We start from the raw sequence: 19241 nt of genomic DNA, 5'->3' as shown, positions 1-19241 counted from the left end.
CGAAATCAAACAATACATCAACCTAATTAGTCAATCTGAAAATAAGAAAGCCATAAAGACCATAGCACTATTCTCTCTGTTTCCACCTTTTTGAATAGACCTCTGTTTGCCTAACATGAAATGTACTGATCCTTTGTCTTCTCCTGCCTGTCATGATACTATGTAACTGAACCTGTTGACATTATTTCATTTTTATTTGTAACCCCCTCATCCCTCATTTCACAATGTACATCCCAACTAATAATTCTTCAATAAAAAAAAAGAAAAAAAAAAAAAAAAAAGAGTCTGTGTTGTTGCAGTTCACCCTCCGGCCTCCGGCGGCAGCACTGAGCAGGAACTCTCTTTCCTCCATGTTGGATGTTGGTTTCCACCGTTTTCACCGGTTCTTCTCCGGAGCTGCTCCGTGTTTTCTCTCCTCTTCTCTCCTCCTCTTTTCTCCACCGGACACCGGACAACCCTGCTCCGGAGCCTCGGCCTCTGTCCCCGAGAGAAGCGGCGGCCGCTAGAACCAGACCGGACCAGACCGGTACCGGGACCTCTTCCTGTCTGTCTCCCCGGGAACCAGCGACTAAAATCGGCTAGTGTTCATCCGGCGAGTCGGTGAGTTCTCTGGTTCATTAACGGTTCAGGTGTGTAACTAACGGCTCAGTGACGTCACATAGACACAAAATAGAGACACAAATAAAAACACACAAATAAACACAAACACAGACACACAAACAGCAGCGAACCGACCCAGACAGACAGAGCAGCCTGCAGCAGGTATCGATCCGTTCATCTGATCTGATCAGTAATCGATAACTGGCAGGAAACAGAGGAAGATGTTGGTTGGTTGGAATTAAAACTATACAGATGTTTAGTTTTTGTTGAACCAACAGTTAGTGAATCTCACGTGAACAATTATCAAGTATTCATAAATAAATAAATAAATAATAGTTGCAATTTTTTTTTGGCTTTTCAAAATAAAATTGGAGTTAAAGGGATAGTATCATTTTTTTAAAAGTGGGGTTGTATGATCTCCAAATAGCCCGTAAGTACTTTAATTGCAGTTGAAGACTCTCTGCACTCCTCCCGTTAGCAACGCCAGCCCATAATAGCCCTGCCCAGAGATTTACAACATACAGTGTTGTGAACAGACCCAAAGAAACGCAGGTATCGATCCGTTCATCATCTGATCAGTAATCGATAACTGGCAGGAAACAGAGGAAGATGTTGGTTTTAATTAAAACTCTACACATGTTTAGTTTTTGTTGAACCAACAGTTAGTGAATCTCACGTGAACAATTATCAAGTGTTCATAAATAAATAAATAAATAGCAGTTACATTTTTTGGGGGTGCTTTTCAAAATAAAAGTCGATAATGTTGAAGCTGCTGTGTTAAAGGGACATTGTGTAACTTCTCCTGTCATCTATTCAGGGAAATCGATAATTTTGTTCAAAAGTCTGTTTTTCATTAAAGCCCCATTATGTGGTAATTCCCCCCATAGCGGTGCGGTTGCATATCTGAATGTATTCTTGATGTTGCATTCACCTGAAATCGGGCAGACGTCATACAGACAAAAGACGCTGCATGTAACAGGATAAACAAGCATATAGGCTATGTAAACAAGTGGTCCGCCAGCACGAGGCAAAACAATACAGGCAATGTGACAATATGTTGTCATGGTGATGTGGTATTGTTTTACCGTCTTTCTCTGGTGGAGTAAAATGACATCCGGTTGGATTGCCGACGGCCGTCTGCCTGACTGCACCTGAATGCAACACCAGTGCCTCCGTCCTTCCTCACACTACACAGTGGTGACAGTTTTAACAGGCCGTTTCCCTGGTTACCTACGGTCACGATGCAACATGGCCGCCTCGGTTCGGTGCGTCGCCCACTTATGTATTTGTAACGACTTGTAACAACTCATTCTAAAGCCGCGTTTCCACTACATGGTACCGGCTCGACTCGACTCGACTCGGCCTTTTTGCGTCTCCATTACGTAAAAGTACCTGGAATCTGGTACCCGGTACTATTTTTTTAGTACCTGCTCAGCCGCGGTTCCAAAACGGCTGAAGCGGTACTAAAATGTGACGTGTAAACATTGCGGACTGCTGATTGGTCAGAGAGTCGTCACCGGTGGCCGCGGGTCATCAGATATCACCACATTTCAATAAATAAATGTTTTAAAATGAACAAACTATGCAAGTCTGGTCGCTTTTCCGCTGTCGCTGTCCCCCCCGCCCCTCCCCTCCTCTCCCCGTCTGGCCATGTGGGTTTGTTGACAACGAAGCCGGCGAAAAATCAATACGGAGCGGTGGATAACTTTATCTAACACATAGGATGTTACGATGTGTAGTCTTAACTGTCAAAAACAAAGGCTTACAGATACGGAGCTGGTTTGTGTGGCGGTGCAGCAGAGAGGAGAGGAGAGCTGGGACACCGGGGGCGGTGGCCAGGTAACGGATGTTGCCAGGTTGGTTTTCAGCCGTGAGAGGCCAGGTGAAGGCAGAGAGCCTCCGCTCTCACTCGTAACAAGTCACAAGTCATGTAGTAAGCTATCAAATTACTCCGGAGCTTTTTAATTAAGGTAAAAATGTGGCATAACCACGGGGAAAATCCTGTTTATAGTTTTGTTTTATTTTGTTAAGCGCCGCCGGTCGCTATGACGACCGGCCACTCTAAAGCCGGTACTATCCTGTAATGGAAACGCTCTCTAGAATAGTACCTGGTACCAGAGCCGAGCCGAGTCGAGTCGAGTCGAGCCGGTACCATGTAGTGGAAACGCGGCTTATGGTACCAGAAAGCTGTGATTCCACTTAAAGGTACCATCCCGGGCGGCTGGATTTACTGGACTAACGATTTCTTTTTCGAATCGCACACCCGCCCCTCCGTCCAATCAGGAATCACAAAAACCACGCCCCCATTGCTCGGTGTTCATTGCAGCCGGAGACTGTTGTATGTATTGCACCACAAGCAGGGCATCAGAGCGGCTACAGCAGGCTGCCACTGTCATGTTATTCTATGGGACAGACAGCACTGAGCTTGCTTTTGAACGGTAAAATATTAAAAAATAAATTGTACAAAGGTACATTTACAACTGTTACTGAATTATTGTACAAATGTCAGTTCTCAAACAAAAGGCAAGATCTTTTTGCTTCAAGGTTTTATTTGTCAAGATTAGCCTGCCCTACAGTAAAAATACCTACATAAAATAAAAAGAGGAGTAAAGCAATATATTAAGTGGGAATATATAGGCTATATTTAAGCATCAAAGATGTTCGATCAAACCCACATAGTTTTAAACAACGTTCAAAACACACACAGCCAGCACAACTAAGCACAAAGCCCGCTAGCTTAATGCTAACGTATAATGCAAAACCTCATAGACGGGCTAACAGAAATTAGCCCGCGGCAACCGACAGTAAAGCTGCATAAAAAATAGCAGCATACATAAAATAAAAGAGGAGTATTAAGCGGTAATATACATATTTAAGCTTCAAAGATGTTCAATCAAACCCACATAGTTTTAAACAACGTTCAAAACACACACAGCCAGTATCACAACTAAGCATAAAGCCCGCTAGCTTAATGCTAACGTATAATGCAAAACCTCATAGACGGGCTAACAGAAATTAGCCCGCGGCAACCGACAGTAAGGCTGCATAAAAAATAGCAGCATACATAAAATAAAAGAGGAGTATTAAGCGGTAATATATATATTTAAGCATCAAAGATGTACATAGTTTTAAACAACGTTCAAAACACACACAGCCAGTATTACAACTAAGCATAAAGCCCGCTAGCTTAATGCTAACATAATGCAAAACCTCATAGACGGGCTAACAGAAATTAGCATTGTGGCAACCGACAGCCAATAAAGCTGCTAAAAGCTGTTTTAATTCTGGCTTTAGCACTGTTAACACGTCACAGTTTAATCCAGAGTCTGTGGTCAGTTTATAACCTTTGTTAGGAAATTTGCTCCGTTGTTTGGGAGAAGTGCAGAGTCTGTGTGAGCCCCCAGTACAGGGACCATGGCAGCTGTCACAGCAGCAGCAGCAGCAGCAGCAGCAGCAGCAGCCACTCCACTGAGCTGATCTGCCGGGCGACCTCAGCAATCCCGAGGGAGAAAACGAGCCAAGTAACTTCTGACGGTCTTTCATACTTTCAATAAAAGTGTTAGGTTTTTGGGTGGTGGTTGATTAGGAGGTGCAGTTGGAGGTTGGATATCCGGCTGGTCCTTTAGCTGTGCCATGACGAATTCCTAGCTTTCTAGCTGCTGGCTGGCTGGCTGTGATGTACTGTGAAAAAGTGTAGCTACAATCAAAGTGCTTGCATACTAGCAGAACAGCGTGCACGTTGACTGACAGACGGGCCATCCAACCAAAGTTGAACTGAGACTAATTTGATTGGTCGGCCAAATTTTAGTCCCTACTCCTTACACAGATGACCAAATTTCGTCATTGATATGTCAAACCACTAATAGCATCAATTACTGTCTAATACTTAACCGATATACTCAGATTTTTATATTTTTGCCACAAAATGAGCCGCCCGGGATGGTACCTTTAAGTGAAATAAGGATTTATGAAAGACATATTTGATTTTTGATCATAAAAAGCCAAATAAGTTACAGACTGGGACTTTAACCAGTAATCCCCCCCATCAACAAAGTGAAGTGTTCCTTTCAGCTCTGAATGAGCCGTTCATATCATTCATATCTCCATGGAGCGGGTAAGCTCGGTGCTGGCTGCCATGTGGTGTTGCCATGGTGACGGTAGGAAACCACGGAAACTCAGCGGAGACACCGGAGCTGTCGGCTCAGGTGGAGGTGGCGTCTGTGAAAAGTCACCGCGGTAACGCAGTGAGGAGGAATGGAGCGTTACACTGATGCTGCATTCACGTGCAGTCGGGCAGACGGCCGTCGCTAACAAACCAGATGTCGTTTTAGTCACAGAAGTCCAGAGAAAGACGGTAAAACAATACCACATCGCCATGACAACATATTGTTTATGCCGTTACGTGCAGCGGCTGTCGTCCGTCTGCCGTCTGCCCAATTTCAGGTGAATGCAACATGAAAAATACGACTGAGTTGCTTGTGATATACAACCACAACGCTAGATGGGAGGAATTCCTACACAATGTACCTTTTTAAAAAATAAATAACAGTTAGCCTACACTTTTTTTTTTTGGCTTTTCAAAATAAAAGTCGAGTTAGTTCTTTTTATTATTAGTGTCAAAATAACAATAACTTTATTCGTACAGACCAAGAACTGACTGTGGTGTTTTAACAGGAGACAAGGAACAAAGGAGAGACAGACAGGAAGAGATTTGTTTTCTTTTGCCTTTAATGGACGGGCCGGCTGTAGAGAGAGACAGGAAACGGGGGCAGAGGGAGAGAGGGGGGGAATGACCTGCAGCAAGGGGCCACCGGGGGAATCGAATCGCTGCAGCCTGTTAAAGGAGTAAAGAAAAAAATGGCTCAAATATAAGAAAGAACAAAAAAAAACTGGAGAATTAAAAAAAAAAAAAAAACACAGAGTTCATGAGAAGAGAAAAGTTTAACAGAGTGAGAATCCAGAGCTTCTTCAGCTTCGTCAGTGTTTTAACTCGTTTGTTCTTCTCGTCTCTCAGACGTTCCTCCGTCAGAAGATGAAGAGATGAACGGAGTGACAGTGAAAGAAGAACAAGAAGAACAAGAAGTAGCGAGAAGAAGAGGAGGAGGAGAAGAGGAAGAAGACGAAGAAACAGGTGACAGGTTCACTCTGACATCATCATCATCATCATCATCAAAACATCATAAATATAAAACATAAAACTCCTCAAACACAATAACACATTAACTGTTCTTTCACAATAAAAGTCCTGCAGCAGCAGCAGCAGCAGGAAGTGTGAGTCTCCTCCTCGTGGTCGTATCCCTCCGCCACTCAAACTAGTTCCTGTTACGTCCCACGTTTCATTCTGTCATAATTTCCTTTATTTTACTTTATTTAATTTTTTTGTTAACTTTATTGTTAGTTAGTTAGTTTCAGTTTATTTTGGACATTTTAAAATAAATAAGAAATAATACAGTAATGCAAACAAATGAACGTACAAACCTGTGAGGTAAATATAGTAATATCATATTGAAGAGATGAAACCTTGATTCAAAAATAAATACATACAAAACACAAGATATAAGGCCATGAAATAAATATAAAATAAACAGACGTACATACACTCAAAGTAAAGTAAAATAAATTAAAATTTAAAGGTTGACTTATTAATAACTGTTACGCCAGAGACTTTTCCATATCCAGTTAAAAGTTCCTTGTAGCGGCTTAAAGTCCAATTGTTTGTCTTTAATAGAAGTTATGCTATTGTAGTCTAAAGCATTGCCGAGTTTTTTCTTTTTAATCACTTCATCCTGGACCAAGGTTTTATAGTTATACAATATACAAGTTTTTATTTTTATTTATTTTTTCTGTTTTCTTTTTTATTTAGTCTTAGTCTTAGTTGTAGTTTTTATTCAGTCTTAGTTGTAGTTTTTATTTAGTCTTAGTTGTAGATTTTTTTGAGTCTTAGTTGTAGTTTTTATTCAGTCTTAGTTGTAGTTTTTATTCAGTCTTAGTTGTAGTTTTTATATAGTCTTAGTTGTAGTTTTTATTTAGTCTTAGTTGTAGTTGTTCAGGTTTTAGGAGAAAGCCTCTGTCAGACCTCTGAAGATGAACTACAACTAAGCTGATGTTATCTGACTTTACTGTAGTTTAGCATCAAACTTGGAGCTTGGAACTAGTTCTAGTTTTTGGAAAAACTGTTTTAGTTTTAGTTGTAGTGAAATATAATAAAATTCTTCTGTCTAGTGTCTGTAAAACAAGATGGCCGCCCCTCAGACAGAAGTGGGCGGAGCCTGAGTTCAGTGCGGTGACTTGTTGTTTTTTTTCCTGCAGGAGATGTGGAGTCGTCGCCCACGGCGCTGCAGCAGCAGCAGCCGCCGCAGCCGAAGCGGCGTCGGCGGCGCAACCGCACGTACGAACCGCGTCACTGCTGCTCCGTGTGCAGCCGGGCGTTCACGCGGCCGGGGCGACTCGCCGAGCACATGTCCACGCACACGGGCGACAAACCCCACAGCTGCTCCGTGTGCGGGAAGGGCTTCACCAACAAGGCCAACCTGGGCGTGCACCAGCGCGTGCACACCGGCGAGCGGCCCTACACGTGTCCGGACTGCGGCCTCAGCTACACGCAGATGGGCGGCCTGCAGCGCCACCGGCTGCAGCACGCGCCCCAGAAGCCGTTCCGCTGCTCGGCGTGCGACCGCGGCTTCACGCAGCGGCGACACCTCGTCCAGCACGAGAGGACGCACACGGGCGAGCGTCCGTTCTGCTGCGCGCTCTGCCCCAAGACCTTCGCCTCGCGCATGGGCCTGAGGGACCACCAGCGGCTCCACGGCGGCGAGTGGGAGCTGCTGCGCTGCTCGCTGTGCGACAAGATGTTCTCCACGCCGTCGTCCTACAGAGACCACTGCCGCGTCCACACGGGGCAGCGGGCGCACCCCTGCTCGCTGTGCAGCCGGAGCTTCAGCCGGCCGGGGCTGCTGAGGAAACATCTGCAGCAGGAACATCTGGACGCAGCTGGAGACACAGCTGCAGGGGAAACGGCTGCTGGGAAAACAGCTGGAGAAACGGCTGCTAGAGAAACAGCAGCTGGGAAAACAACTGGAGAAACAGCGGCTGGAGAAACGGCAGCTGGGGAAACAGACGAAGAAACAACAGCAGCTGGAAACACAGCTGCTGGAGAAACATCTGGAGAAAGAGCTGCTGGAGAAGCAGCTGGAGAAACGGCAGCAGCTGGAGAATCAACAGTGAGTGGCGTCGTCTCTTAACCCTGATCATCTTTGCTGTTTCTTCATTTCAAATACTTCCATACTCACACTAAAACCTTTGAGCGTTTAAGTTACTGTGGGTACTCTAGTACTCACTGTTCATTAATATGCATTGTCCCGACTAAATAAACAAATAAAGTAAAGTAAAGTGCGTTCACACTGTAACAACCTGGATGGTTTCACTCATAACGGTCAAAAAGTTGATGAAATGCACCGAGAAACAGTTAGAAAGAGTAATTGTGGACTTTTTCAAATGTCTACTGCTCTGGCATACTTTCACCGAGAGACTCCATTTAAACTTTAAAATGTAAATATAAGTCTCTTCTATTGAAGTATCAATCCACGTTTCGATAGGTATTATAGTTTTTGATTAATTCCTGTTCAATGACCATGATAATTTTTCGAGAAATAAGAGATTATAATGGGTGTGTATTGCGCGGAATGTTCGGGCTAGAGTGGATGACATCATCAGCTAGAGTGGGAGGAGTTGTCTGAAATTGTCTGAAACTTTTCTCTTTATCTCGTCCTCCCGGCCACAATTTACACTCTACACACATGATTTTTTCCACAGTTGTAGTCAAACTTATCCTCTCTCTAACAATGTGTTCAACAAAGCAGAGAGACGTACAGAATTTAAACTGTGAGCCTCTGAGTGCGGCCACATCTGTCTCTGCTCATTATTGACTCTAATACAAAGATTTTCTGAGAGAAGCAGAAGGGACTCCTGTTTACAACTCTCAAGTGTTTCCAAAATATTTACTGTAGAAACACCAAAATCATATGAAATCGTTCAGGAAGTCCTTATGGTGACCACGGTCTGCTGCTTTTTCTGATAGGAGTTACCGTTTTGTCACAGTAAGCCTAAATGTGAGACCAGCGCCGTGGCAGAAAATCGCCCTTTTTCTCCACGTTTCTGTCTGCCTCAGCTTGGGGGGCCCCTATCGTCGTGGGCAACCACCTCTGAGCCTCAGTTAATCTAATGTTTCCAATTTTTTGTATTTTGGGTTTGATGTTTTTAATTTTTTTTTTAATTGTATGTTTTCATGTTGTTGTTTTTTTCCGTTTCCAGTTCAGGCTTTCAGGCTTTATTTGTAAAGTAATTTTCAGGCTCGTGGGTCTCAAACCTTTTTACATCAAAGAGCACGGACCCCAATTGAACAAAATTTTGAAACAAACACCAGAAATACACAAATATTTGTTCTGAGACTGAAGAACGTTACTTTTCTAGTCAATGTACGTTCAAATTAGGGCCAATATTGGATAGATTATAGAGAATATCTGGAAAAAAAGTGGTACAGTTTCTCCAAAACTTAAAAAAAAGTGGCAAAAATAACATCGATTCACATAAATATCGCTGTATCTTTTTTGACGATTTTTAAATCGATTTTTTTTTTCAAAAATCGTTTATTTTTTATTTTTTATTTCTTTTTAAATATTGTGCAATGTGCATTTGTTAGCCTTTTTTTACATACAGAGAGTACAGGTTTTGAAAAGGGTTTAAGTTCACTTTATAATGGAGTATGTTAATTTATAGGCCCCTACAGTATTCTCTCGAATTGTAGAAAATGTGGTAGATTTCAAAAAAAAAAAGAAGAAGAAGAAAATAAAAAATGTTCTAGAAATAAAGTGGTAAAAAAAAAACTGTTTAAAAAAATTACAAAATTCTAGCAAAAAGTGGTAAAATTTCAAGAAAAAGTTTAACCCTCTCAAGGATCCCCGGACTCCACTTTGAGAACCATTGTTTCTAATGGACGCAGGACGTAATAATAAGCTGGTATAGTTGAATATAATGAACTAAAAAAACACCAAAAACATTAAAAATTCAAATATAATTGGAATATTTACCATAAGAAGCATTAGAAACTTGATTGGGCGGAAGAGTGACATCCATAGTCTCTAAACTCCCTCTCTCCGTCCTCAGGAGGAGACGTCTGTCCGCCGCCGCCACCAGGGGGCGTCGCCCTACACCTGCCTCGTCTGCAGCAAGAGCTTCACGGCTCGGAGAGGCCTGAGGAGACACCTGAAGCTCCACGCCCCGCCCGACTCTGGCTCCGCCCACGACTCTGGCTCCGCCCACAGCTCCGACCAGGTGAGTCTTAAAGGGATAGTTCACCCAAAATTCAAATTTCTCTTTCTTCTACTCATCATCTCCTCCCCCTCATGTGGACTAAGGGCTGGGAGAAGTTTCAGAGTCCTCCGTGGCTTCTCTGAGTTACAGGGGGGCTCCGGCGCGCAGCAGTATTTGTCCATATGATGGTTGTCAATGGATACCAACTTTCTACGTCCAAAAAGACACACCAAAAAACATCCAAATACCTCCATGCTGCTCGTATGTAATGTCCCTCTTGTATTGAAGCCCCGACATGAGAAATTGTTCTGAAAAAAATTAAATAAGTCTATATTTTAAGCTTGTTTGTAGCAGAAGCTCCCAGTGTCTCAGTTCACTGCTCTTCCTGTGTCCCGGCGGAACAATTTCTCATGCATGGAGGTATTTGGATGTTTTTTGGTGTGTCTTTTTGGACGAAGACAGTTGGTATTCATTGACAGCCATTATATGGACAAATACTGCTGCACGGACCCCCGCTGTAACTCAGAGAAGCCACGGAGGACTCTGAAACTTCTCCCAGCCCTTAGTCCACATGAGGGGGAGGAGATAATGAGTGAAATTTTAATTTTGGGTGAACTATCCCTTTAAAGTCATATTTATAAAACAATCCGAAGCCGCAGCAGGTTAACGAGCTGCTCTGTCCAGATCCACAGACATCCTCTGGATCCACATCCAGGTGATGAAGATGAAGGTGATAATGAAGATGATGTAGGTGATAAAGAAGATGAAGGCGGTGATGATGAAGATGATGGTGGTGAGGAGGTGGAGCTGAGGTCAGAAGCTGATGAAGAGATGCAGGTGGAGGATGAGGAGGACGCGGTGCCTTCACTGACCGGTGAGAAACTCTGGACTTATCATCACACCAGGGGGAAAACTCAAATACATCCCACACGGAAAGAACCTATAGGTTTTAATATAGGTTTGAGTATATGTGACATACATAAAATGGGCCGTTTTCATATGCTAATATATATGGTGCCTATATGCAGCATATATGCAGAGATAAACTGCATATAGGTTTCATATATGCGCATATATCCTCATGAGGACATATGCGCTGAGGATGTGCGCATATATGAAACCTATATGCAGTTTATCTCTGCATATATGCTGCATATAGGCACCATATATTTTAGCATATATGTGTATATGAAAACGGCCAATTTTATGTATGTCACATATATTCAAACCTATAAACCTATAGGTTCTTTTCGTGTGGGATGGGGGATAAATTATAAAAAATTGGTGCAAGTCGAGGGCTGAAACTTAACAAAGCCTGTAAGTTATTGCCATAGACTGTAAAAAGAATGGCCGTAGCACCGTGACGTCACCCATTGGTTTTGGGGAGTCGTTTTTGTGACTCAAATATGGCGGCCTGAACAGCGCCATGTTGGATTGGCCGGCCGAGAGCCCGCCCACTGGACTTGAAGCAACTGTCTCCGGACCTGTCACTCAACGTCTCGCGCCCTAATTGGCCAGAATCTTAAAGGGATAGTTCAACATTTTGGCAAATTGGCCCATTGCCATAATCGCTATAGTCATAGCAGTAGGTTCGTTACCTTTAATTGTCGGTGTAAGCTATTTTCAGTACGGCGGAGCACAGCAGCAGGCTGCTCAGAGCTACGCTATGGAGGTTAAGGGAATTTCTTGGTTTCCCTCATTAAACTCATCAAATACAAAATCCCAAAACTCCACAACGCTTTTGTAGACAAGTTGTGAGTTGCACAACCACCACGCTATGAGATAATGACGGAACGATACGAAACGGAGCCGTTTTCGAGGTAAATTCATACAAAACCGCCGATGCGCGTTGCGTTCAGGGACAGTTTTTCAGCAAGCAGTCTCCGTATTTACCCTGTATTTACCTCGAAAACGGCTCCGTTTCGTATCGTTCCGTCATTATCTCATAGCGTGGTGGTTGTGCAGCTCACAACTTGTCTACAAAAGCGCTGTGGAGTTTTGGGATGTTGAATTTGATGAGTTTAATGAGGGAAACCAAGAAATTCCGTTAGCCTCCATAGCGTAGCTCTGAGCAGCCAGCTGCTGCGCTCCGCCGTACTGAAAATAGCTTACACCTACAATTAAAGGTAATGAACCTACTGCTATGACTATAGCGATTATGGCAATGGGCCAATTTGCCAAAATGTTGAACTATCCCTTTAACCTAATAACAGTAAAACGGTAGAGTTTTTAAACCCCCCCCCCCCCCCCTCAGAGTGTGTGCGGGGGTAGACCAAAAAACGTTCTGACACCAGGCTTTGATCATGTTTATTGAGGATGTAAAGTGGGTGATTTTAACATGGGGGTCTATGGGGAAATGCTGCTTTCTGACGCCAGCCCCCAGAGGAAGAAGAGGGGATTGCAGTTTGTTGAACGCGGAAGTGAGCTTCACTTCTCAGACCCACAACTGCCCCCTTGGTTATTGCATATAAAACAACATTAATCAGTAAATAGATAAAAAAAATCTGTTGCATTCATGTCTTATGGCTCAATCTGCAGCTTTCCATACTGATTTTGTGTAAAAAAGATGTTTGAGAACCACTGACTTACACAAAGTGAAGTGTCTGAGCATCAAACTCTTCCTCCTCCCTCTCTCCTCCTTCTCCCCTCCTCTCCTCTCCTCCTCTCCTCTCCTCCTCCCTCAGAGAAGAAGCAGCTCCATGGCTGCTCGGTCTGCGGCCAGAGCTTCACGCGGCTCTCCACGCTGAAGGAGCACCTCACCGTGCACGGCGCCGCGGGCACGGAGCCCCGTCGCCACGGCTGCGCGGTGTGTTCGAAGACCTTCGCCTCCGGGTCGCGGCTGCGCGAGCACCAGCGGATCCACCGGGACGACAGGCCGCACCGCTGCAGCATCTGCCCCCAGCGCTTCCTCAAGCCCTCGCGGCTCCGCAGGCACATGAGCGTCCACATCCGGGACGGACTCATCTCAGACCCCGCGGACAAGGTGAGACACGGTTCTTACTGATCCTTAAAAAGTCTTAAAAGGCATTGAATTCATTAATCTAAAAACAAGGCCTTAATTGGCATTAAAATGTCTTAAATAAATTTTTCAAAAGTTTTAAAAATGTTAAAGGACAATTCCAGGCGAATTCAACTCTGGGGTGTATTTTCATATCATTTTAGGTCTAACAGAAGGAATCTGAAGATTTTCAGTTTAATGTCTCCTGTTTTGTGGTAGTTGTGTCTGTCCTCGCGTCGCCACGGCAGCAATGAATGGGAGTGGATGTAAGTTCTGCTGTTTAGGCTGTTTCCATCCCTCAAAGCCACAGACAGCGTCAGATGGAGACTCAAACATGCACCCAGAAGTTTATTTACTTCAAGCAAGCCGACATGTTTGTAAAACTAGATCTAATTCAAAGTCTCCCAGAGTCTCGCGCGAGACCCAGTTGCCGTGCTCGGTGTGTTCAGGTGCAGTGGGAAAAGCTACCGTTTGTGTCATAAACACAGGAATATCAACTCTTTACTTGCTTCAAGTAAAAAAAACTTCTCGGCGCATCTTTGAGTCGCCATCTGACGCTGTCTGTGGAAAAAAATGTACACTTCAAGCAAGTAAAGAGTTGATATTCCTGTGTTTATGACACAAGCGGTAGCTCCGACTGCGCCTGAATACACCAGCACTGCAACTTCGGGCTCGCGCGAGACTCCGGGAGACTTTGAATTAGATCTAGTTTTACAAACATGTCGGCTTGTTGAAGTAAATAAACTTCTCGGTGCATGTTTGAGTCTCCATCTGATGCTGTCTGTGGAAAAAAAATGCGGCTTTGAGGGATGGAAACAGCCTAAACAGCTGAACTTACATCCACTCCCATTCATTGCTGCCGTGGCGATGCGGGGACAGACGCAACTACCGCAAAACAGGAGACATTAAACTGAAAATCTTCAGATTCATTCTTTTAGACCTAAAATGATATGAAAATACACCCCAGAGTTGAATTCGCCTGGAATTGTCCTTTAACACGTGGTAAGTGGTATTTTATGGTTGTAATTAGTCTCAAATCTCAAAATAATTGGTAACATTCTGACATAGAGAAGTTGGTGGCGGCCGTCAACGCTAAATTTCTCACCGCCACCAGCTCCCGAGTCAGTTTTTTTTTTTTTCGAACTTTTTATACATTTATTTTGAAAGGACAGCTGGAAAGAGACACAATCCAATGTTCATGTAGCAGTCACTTTACCTTGGATCACACAGGAAAGTGGGTCAAATTGTCCTTAACCCTATGTAATTGATGTGGTGTTTTTTCTTTTATCTGCATTTGTGTTTATTGTGAAGTCGGTCTTAAATTTCATTTCAAGAGGCTTTAAAAACGTCTTAAAAAGTCTTAAATTTAACTTGGCTTAAGCTGTAGGAACCCTGTGAGAGCAGTGTGCTGCGGCCGTCGCCACAGCAACCAGAGGTGCGTTACGTCATGGTCTCATGTGTGATGTGTTTTCAGGAGTTCTGGGTGAAGATGAAGATTCAGCAGGACGAAGGTCGGCAGGAGAAGAAGCAGGTGAGGAGCCTTCCTCAATAAAAAGAGATTAACCACAATTTAAAGCGATTAAAATCTAGAAAGAGAATAAAATCATTGACTAAAACTAGAGGAACTTTTTTGTTTTTTTTGAGAAATTGTTGTATTTTTATTTATTTTATTCATTTATTTTTAGAATTTTTTTAAAAAACTTCTTTTTTTTTTAAATTTTACCACTTTTTTCTAGATTTTTTTTTTATTTAGAAATCTTACTTCTTTTTTTCCAGAAATTTCTCTACAATATTTCCTAAAATTCACACCATTGGCCCTAATTTAAATGTACATTGACTAAACAAGTAACGTTCTTCAGTCTCGGAACAAATATTTGTCCAGTGGGGGGGTTCATGGTCTAATTTGTGTCAATTTAGGGTCATTGATGTAAAAAGGTTTGAGAACCGCGGGCATGAAAAGTGCTATACATATAAAGCCTGAATTGGAAACGGAAAAAAATAACAACACAAAAACATAACATTTTTTAAAATTAAAATAAAACCCAAAATACAAAAAATTGAAACACAGAATAGAAGAAAGTACAGGGGAAAAAAAGAATATGTATAAAAACTAGGCTAAAATAGAGCATAAAATATAAGTTTGCAACACAAAATATTGATTTAACACAAGTAAGAGGACTTAATATTTAAAATGTTTTTAACCTGGGTTTAAAAAGCTGCTGTGACCTTGAACTCTGAGCTTGAACCTGCGTCTCCTCCTCCTCCTCCAGGTCTCTGAACGCACCTCCGCCTCCAGTCCTGGTAACCATGGCGACCACAGCAGTTTACAGCAGCTAGAGGAGGAGGAGGAAGAAGAGGGAGGAGGAGGAGACGACAACAATGGTGGTTTGATCAACTCTGACGGAGAGGAGGAAGCGTGGAAAGCCGTGGTCATCGGTGAGTTTAACAACGACTTGTCCATGTGTCCCTTAGCTACAGCTAAATACATTTTCAATCTTCCTGAAAAAAAATTGACAATATTTTGGAGTCATGGTTGATGAAGTTTGACAAATATCAGAATTTTATCTCAAAAACTGAATTTTCTAGAACATTTTGAATTCTGCTCTCATGGGAACAACTGGAGTCAATGTAAGAGTGGCATTTTTAAACATCAGATTTTCTCTCATGAAGAAAAACACTTAGAGTTAAAAACAAATCACCAACATTGCCATGGTGTCCAAATGCAATTTATGTATTATCAGATTTTTTCTTCGGATAACAGAATTTCTGACATTTTGACGATTTCTCAACACACAACAGTGAATGGTTTACTCAATTTGTGAAGCCACTGTTGAACTGCCACTTGCCAATTAGCTCAGTGCGATAGACAACGGTCTTTGGTTCCAGAAGTCGTGGGTTCAAGCCTCAACTGGTGCAAAGTGAACATTATAAGATTAACTGTCCTGTCTTCCTATTCTCCCGTTTGTTGCTCAGAATTTGCCTAAATTTGCCAAAAATAGCCCGGACCCGACCCATAATTCACATTCATAAGATAATTTGATCGACAAGTAGGGCTGGGCTGATACGCTTTTGTGCCGATTCGATTCTCTAACGATCTTTGGGTCCCGATTCGATTTAAATTGCGATTCTGATTAAACAAGTATTGCGATTCGATTTTACCAAGTATTGCGATTTTATATTTCAATTATTGTGATTTTCTGCCCTTAAACAAGAGCAGGTTGAACCAAACACTTGACAATACATCATAAGTCATATTTACAAAAAACAATACACACATCACATCAGTTTGTCTGTTGTGTTCGTTTGTTCACATAGATATCTGTGAACAAACAAACACAACAGGCCGGTTTGACTTTGTCGAGTGTAATGGCACAGAAAGAATACATGATCGTACAATAAAGATTGGTCGTCCAAAAAAAAAAAATTCAAATAAAAATAATCGAAAAATGAGAATCGATTTTTAAAAATCGCCAGAAAAAAATCGCGATTAATATAAAAATTGATTTTTTGGCCCAGCCCTATCGACAAGTGGATGGAAACATGGTTTGTGTTTGTGTGATGATGTCTGACGTCTGCGTCTCTCTGACAGGAACAGACGGACGCCCTCAGCAGCCGGCGGACGGCGTTGTCGGCGGCATCGGCATCGACGGCTTTGACATGATGGGCCAAGTCAAGAGGAAGTGCGGTTGCCCCGTGTGCGGCCGCGAGTGCTACAAGCCGTCGGCGCTGGTCAAACACCTGCGCATCCACTCGGGCGAGCGTCCGTTCTCGTGCCCGACCTGCGGGAAGAGCTTCACGCAGCAGGTGCACATGACGGAGCACCAGCGCACGCACACGGGCGAGAAGCCGTACAGCTGCGCCGCCTGCGACAAGACCTTCACCTACTCCAGCGCTCTGCGGCGCCACCAGCGGCTGCACACCGACGCCCGGCCGTACCGCTGCGACGTCTGCCAGAAGACGTACCGGCAGCAGAGCTCGCTCAAGAGCCACCAGCTGACGCACAGCGGCGTGCGCTACCGCTGCCCGGTCTGCAGCAAGAGCTTCAGCCGCGCGCTGGAGCTCACCTACCACGTGGAGGTGCACTCGGAGGCGCCGCCACACGTCTGCCCCGTCTGCAACCAGAGCCTGCACGGCACCCGCGTCTACCGCAACCACATGAGGAAGCACAAGGCCGAGGACCCCACGCTGTCGCTGTCGCCAACGCACGAGCCGGAGTCGCCAACGGTGTCGCCAACGGTATCGCCAAAGGTGTCGCCAACGGTGTCGCCAACGGTGTCGCCAACGCATGAGCCGGAGTCGCCAAAGGTGTCGCCAACGGTGTCGCCAACGCTGTCGCCAACGGTGTCGCCACAGCACAAACCGGAGTCAGACTGAGTCCAACAGAACCAAGTGTCAAACTTTCAAAGGGATAGTTCCAACATTTTCTGCAAATTGGCCCATTGCCATAATCCCTATAGACGGACCGAATCTCCTTGTTGTTTACATTCTACTTCCGGGTAGAAAACCAGCACGTAATTTGAATGAGATCAATAGTAACAAACGAGAGTTTAGCTATATATCATATTTTTCACGCCCTATCAGCGTTTAGACAAATCTGAAATGATTGAAGAAACATTACTATTTCTGTGTGTGTGTGTTTTGTGTTGCTATGTGTTGTATTTATTCAGTTTGGGGGAATCACGGTGTCTAGAAAGCATCAGTGGCTCAGCTGACAGGGACAGCTAAGCTAACGGCAGCAGCTAAGCTAATGGCGGTAGCTAAGCTAATGGCGGTAGGCCGGTAGCTAAGCTAACACCAGGACGTCAGCTGTTAAAACCCTCCCGTTGTGGGACACGACATGAAACTACTCCAGTTAGCTCAGTCATGTTGGAACTCAGATATCCGCTGGAGAAAATATTTTTTCATGGAGCGTTTATTGAGTCACTGAGTTATTAAAGTTAAACAGGTAGCTAACCGTTAGCCCAGCTAATCTATGATAACCATGACTAATTACAAAAATGTGCACACAGAAATAGTAATGTTTGTCCAATCATTGGTTTTATAAACTTTACAAACATCAGATTAGTCTAAACGGCGATTAGTGACATGAAAAATTAGATATAGATAGCGAAACTCTCGTCCGTCACTATTGTTCTCATGCTGGTTTTCTACCTGGAAGTAGTTGTAAACAACAAGGAGATTTGGTCTATAGTCATAGCAGTAGGTTCGTTACCTTTAATTGTTGGTGCAAGCTATTTTTAGAACGGCGGAGCAGAGCCGTGAGCTACTCAGAGCTACGCTACGGAGGCTCATTATGGGATTTCTTGGTTTCCCTCATCAAATACACAATCCAACAACTCCACAACGCTCTGGTGGACAAGTTGTGAGCTGCACATTCACCACGCTATGAGATAATAACACAACGTTACCAGACAGAGTTGTTTTAGAGGGAAATACAGAGACCGTTGATGAAAAACTGTCCCTGAAGGCAACGTGCATCAGCGGTTTTGCATGAATTTCCCTCTAAAACAACTCTGTGTGGTAACGTTGTGTTATTATCTCATAGCGTGGTGAATGTGCAGCTCACAACTTGTCCACCAGAGCGTTGTGGAGTTGTTGGATTGTGTATTTGATGAGTTTGATGAGGGAAACCAAGAAATCCCATAATGAGCCTCCGTAGCGTAGCTCTGAGCAGCTCACGGCTCTGCTCCGCCGTTCTAAAAACAGCTTGCACCGACAATTAAAGGTAACAAACTTACTGCTATGACTATAGGGATTATGGCAGTGGGCCAATTTGCCAAAATGTTGAACTATCCCTTTAAAGAGGCCTAAAGGATCTGGACCCGGTGAAGTGGTGTTTGTGGATCTTGTACCAAACAAACATTGAAATACATATGATTTGTTGTCCGGGGCGTCACCGTAGCAACCTCCAGTCTCTATGCTAAGCTAGGCTAACAAGGAAATGACATTTTAATTTATCGTCAACGAACAAACCAACAAACAAAATCCTTAAATATTCCAGGTAATAAATGTATGAACATGTTTGAATAAATGTAAAAATAAAAAAGTGAGTCGCTGGGTTTTATTTTAAGTTAAGTTTAGTTTTTTACATTTCTACTGTTCCATGCTCTACTTTTAGCCGTCAGATATGATGTAGTTATTCCAACGTATTCTTCCCTTTATATTGTAACTACTTCTATATTATTCTACTTTTACTCTTCAGATATAATTTCATCTATATTAGTAATGGTTCCACAATGTTTTCAAGCTGTTAGTTTTAAACTTATTTGAGTAGACTCAAGCTTTTCAATTCATTCATACTATTTCAAGAAATTGCCGCCCATTTCATACATCC

General features: G+C 43.3%; 1 protein-coding gene across 1 annotated transcript; it reads left to right on the top strand.

The window, feature by feature from the left end:
* Positions 1 to 381: 381 nt before the first annotated feature.
* LOC146972782 (uncharacterized) lies at positions 382 to 17281 on the top strand. Its single transcript, XM_085803248.1, has 9 exons — positions 382 to 600; positions 5615 to 5731; positions 6910 to 7820; positions 9763 to 9930; positions 10594 to 10783; positions 12594 to 12892; positions 14382 to 14438; positions 15178 to 15343; positions 16497 to 17281. The coding sequence occupies exons 2-9, from the start codon at positions 5641 to 5643 to the stop codon at positions 17279 to 17281; spliced, it is 2667 nt and encodes an 888-aa protein (XP_085659374.1). The 5' UTR covers positions 382 to 600; positions 5615 to 5640.
* The last annotated feature ends 1960 nt before the right edge of the window (positions 17282 to 19241 follow it).

Source organism: Trachurus japonicus, chromosome 16 (genome assembly GCF_045865225.1).
Source record: "Trachurus japonicus isolate A0001 chromosome 16, Traja_1.0".
Taxonomy (NCBI): Eukaryota; Metazoa; Chordata; class Actinopteri; order Carangiformes; family Carangidae; genus Trachurus; species Trachurus japonicus.
This window is presented reverse-complemented; position numbering and strand designations above follow the sequence as displayed.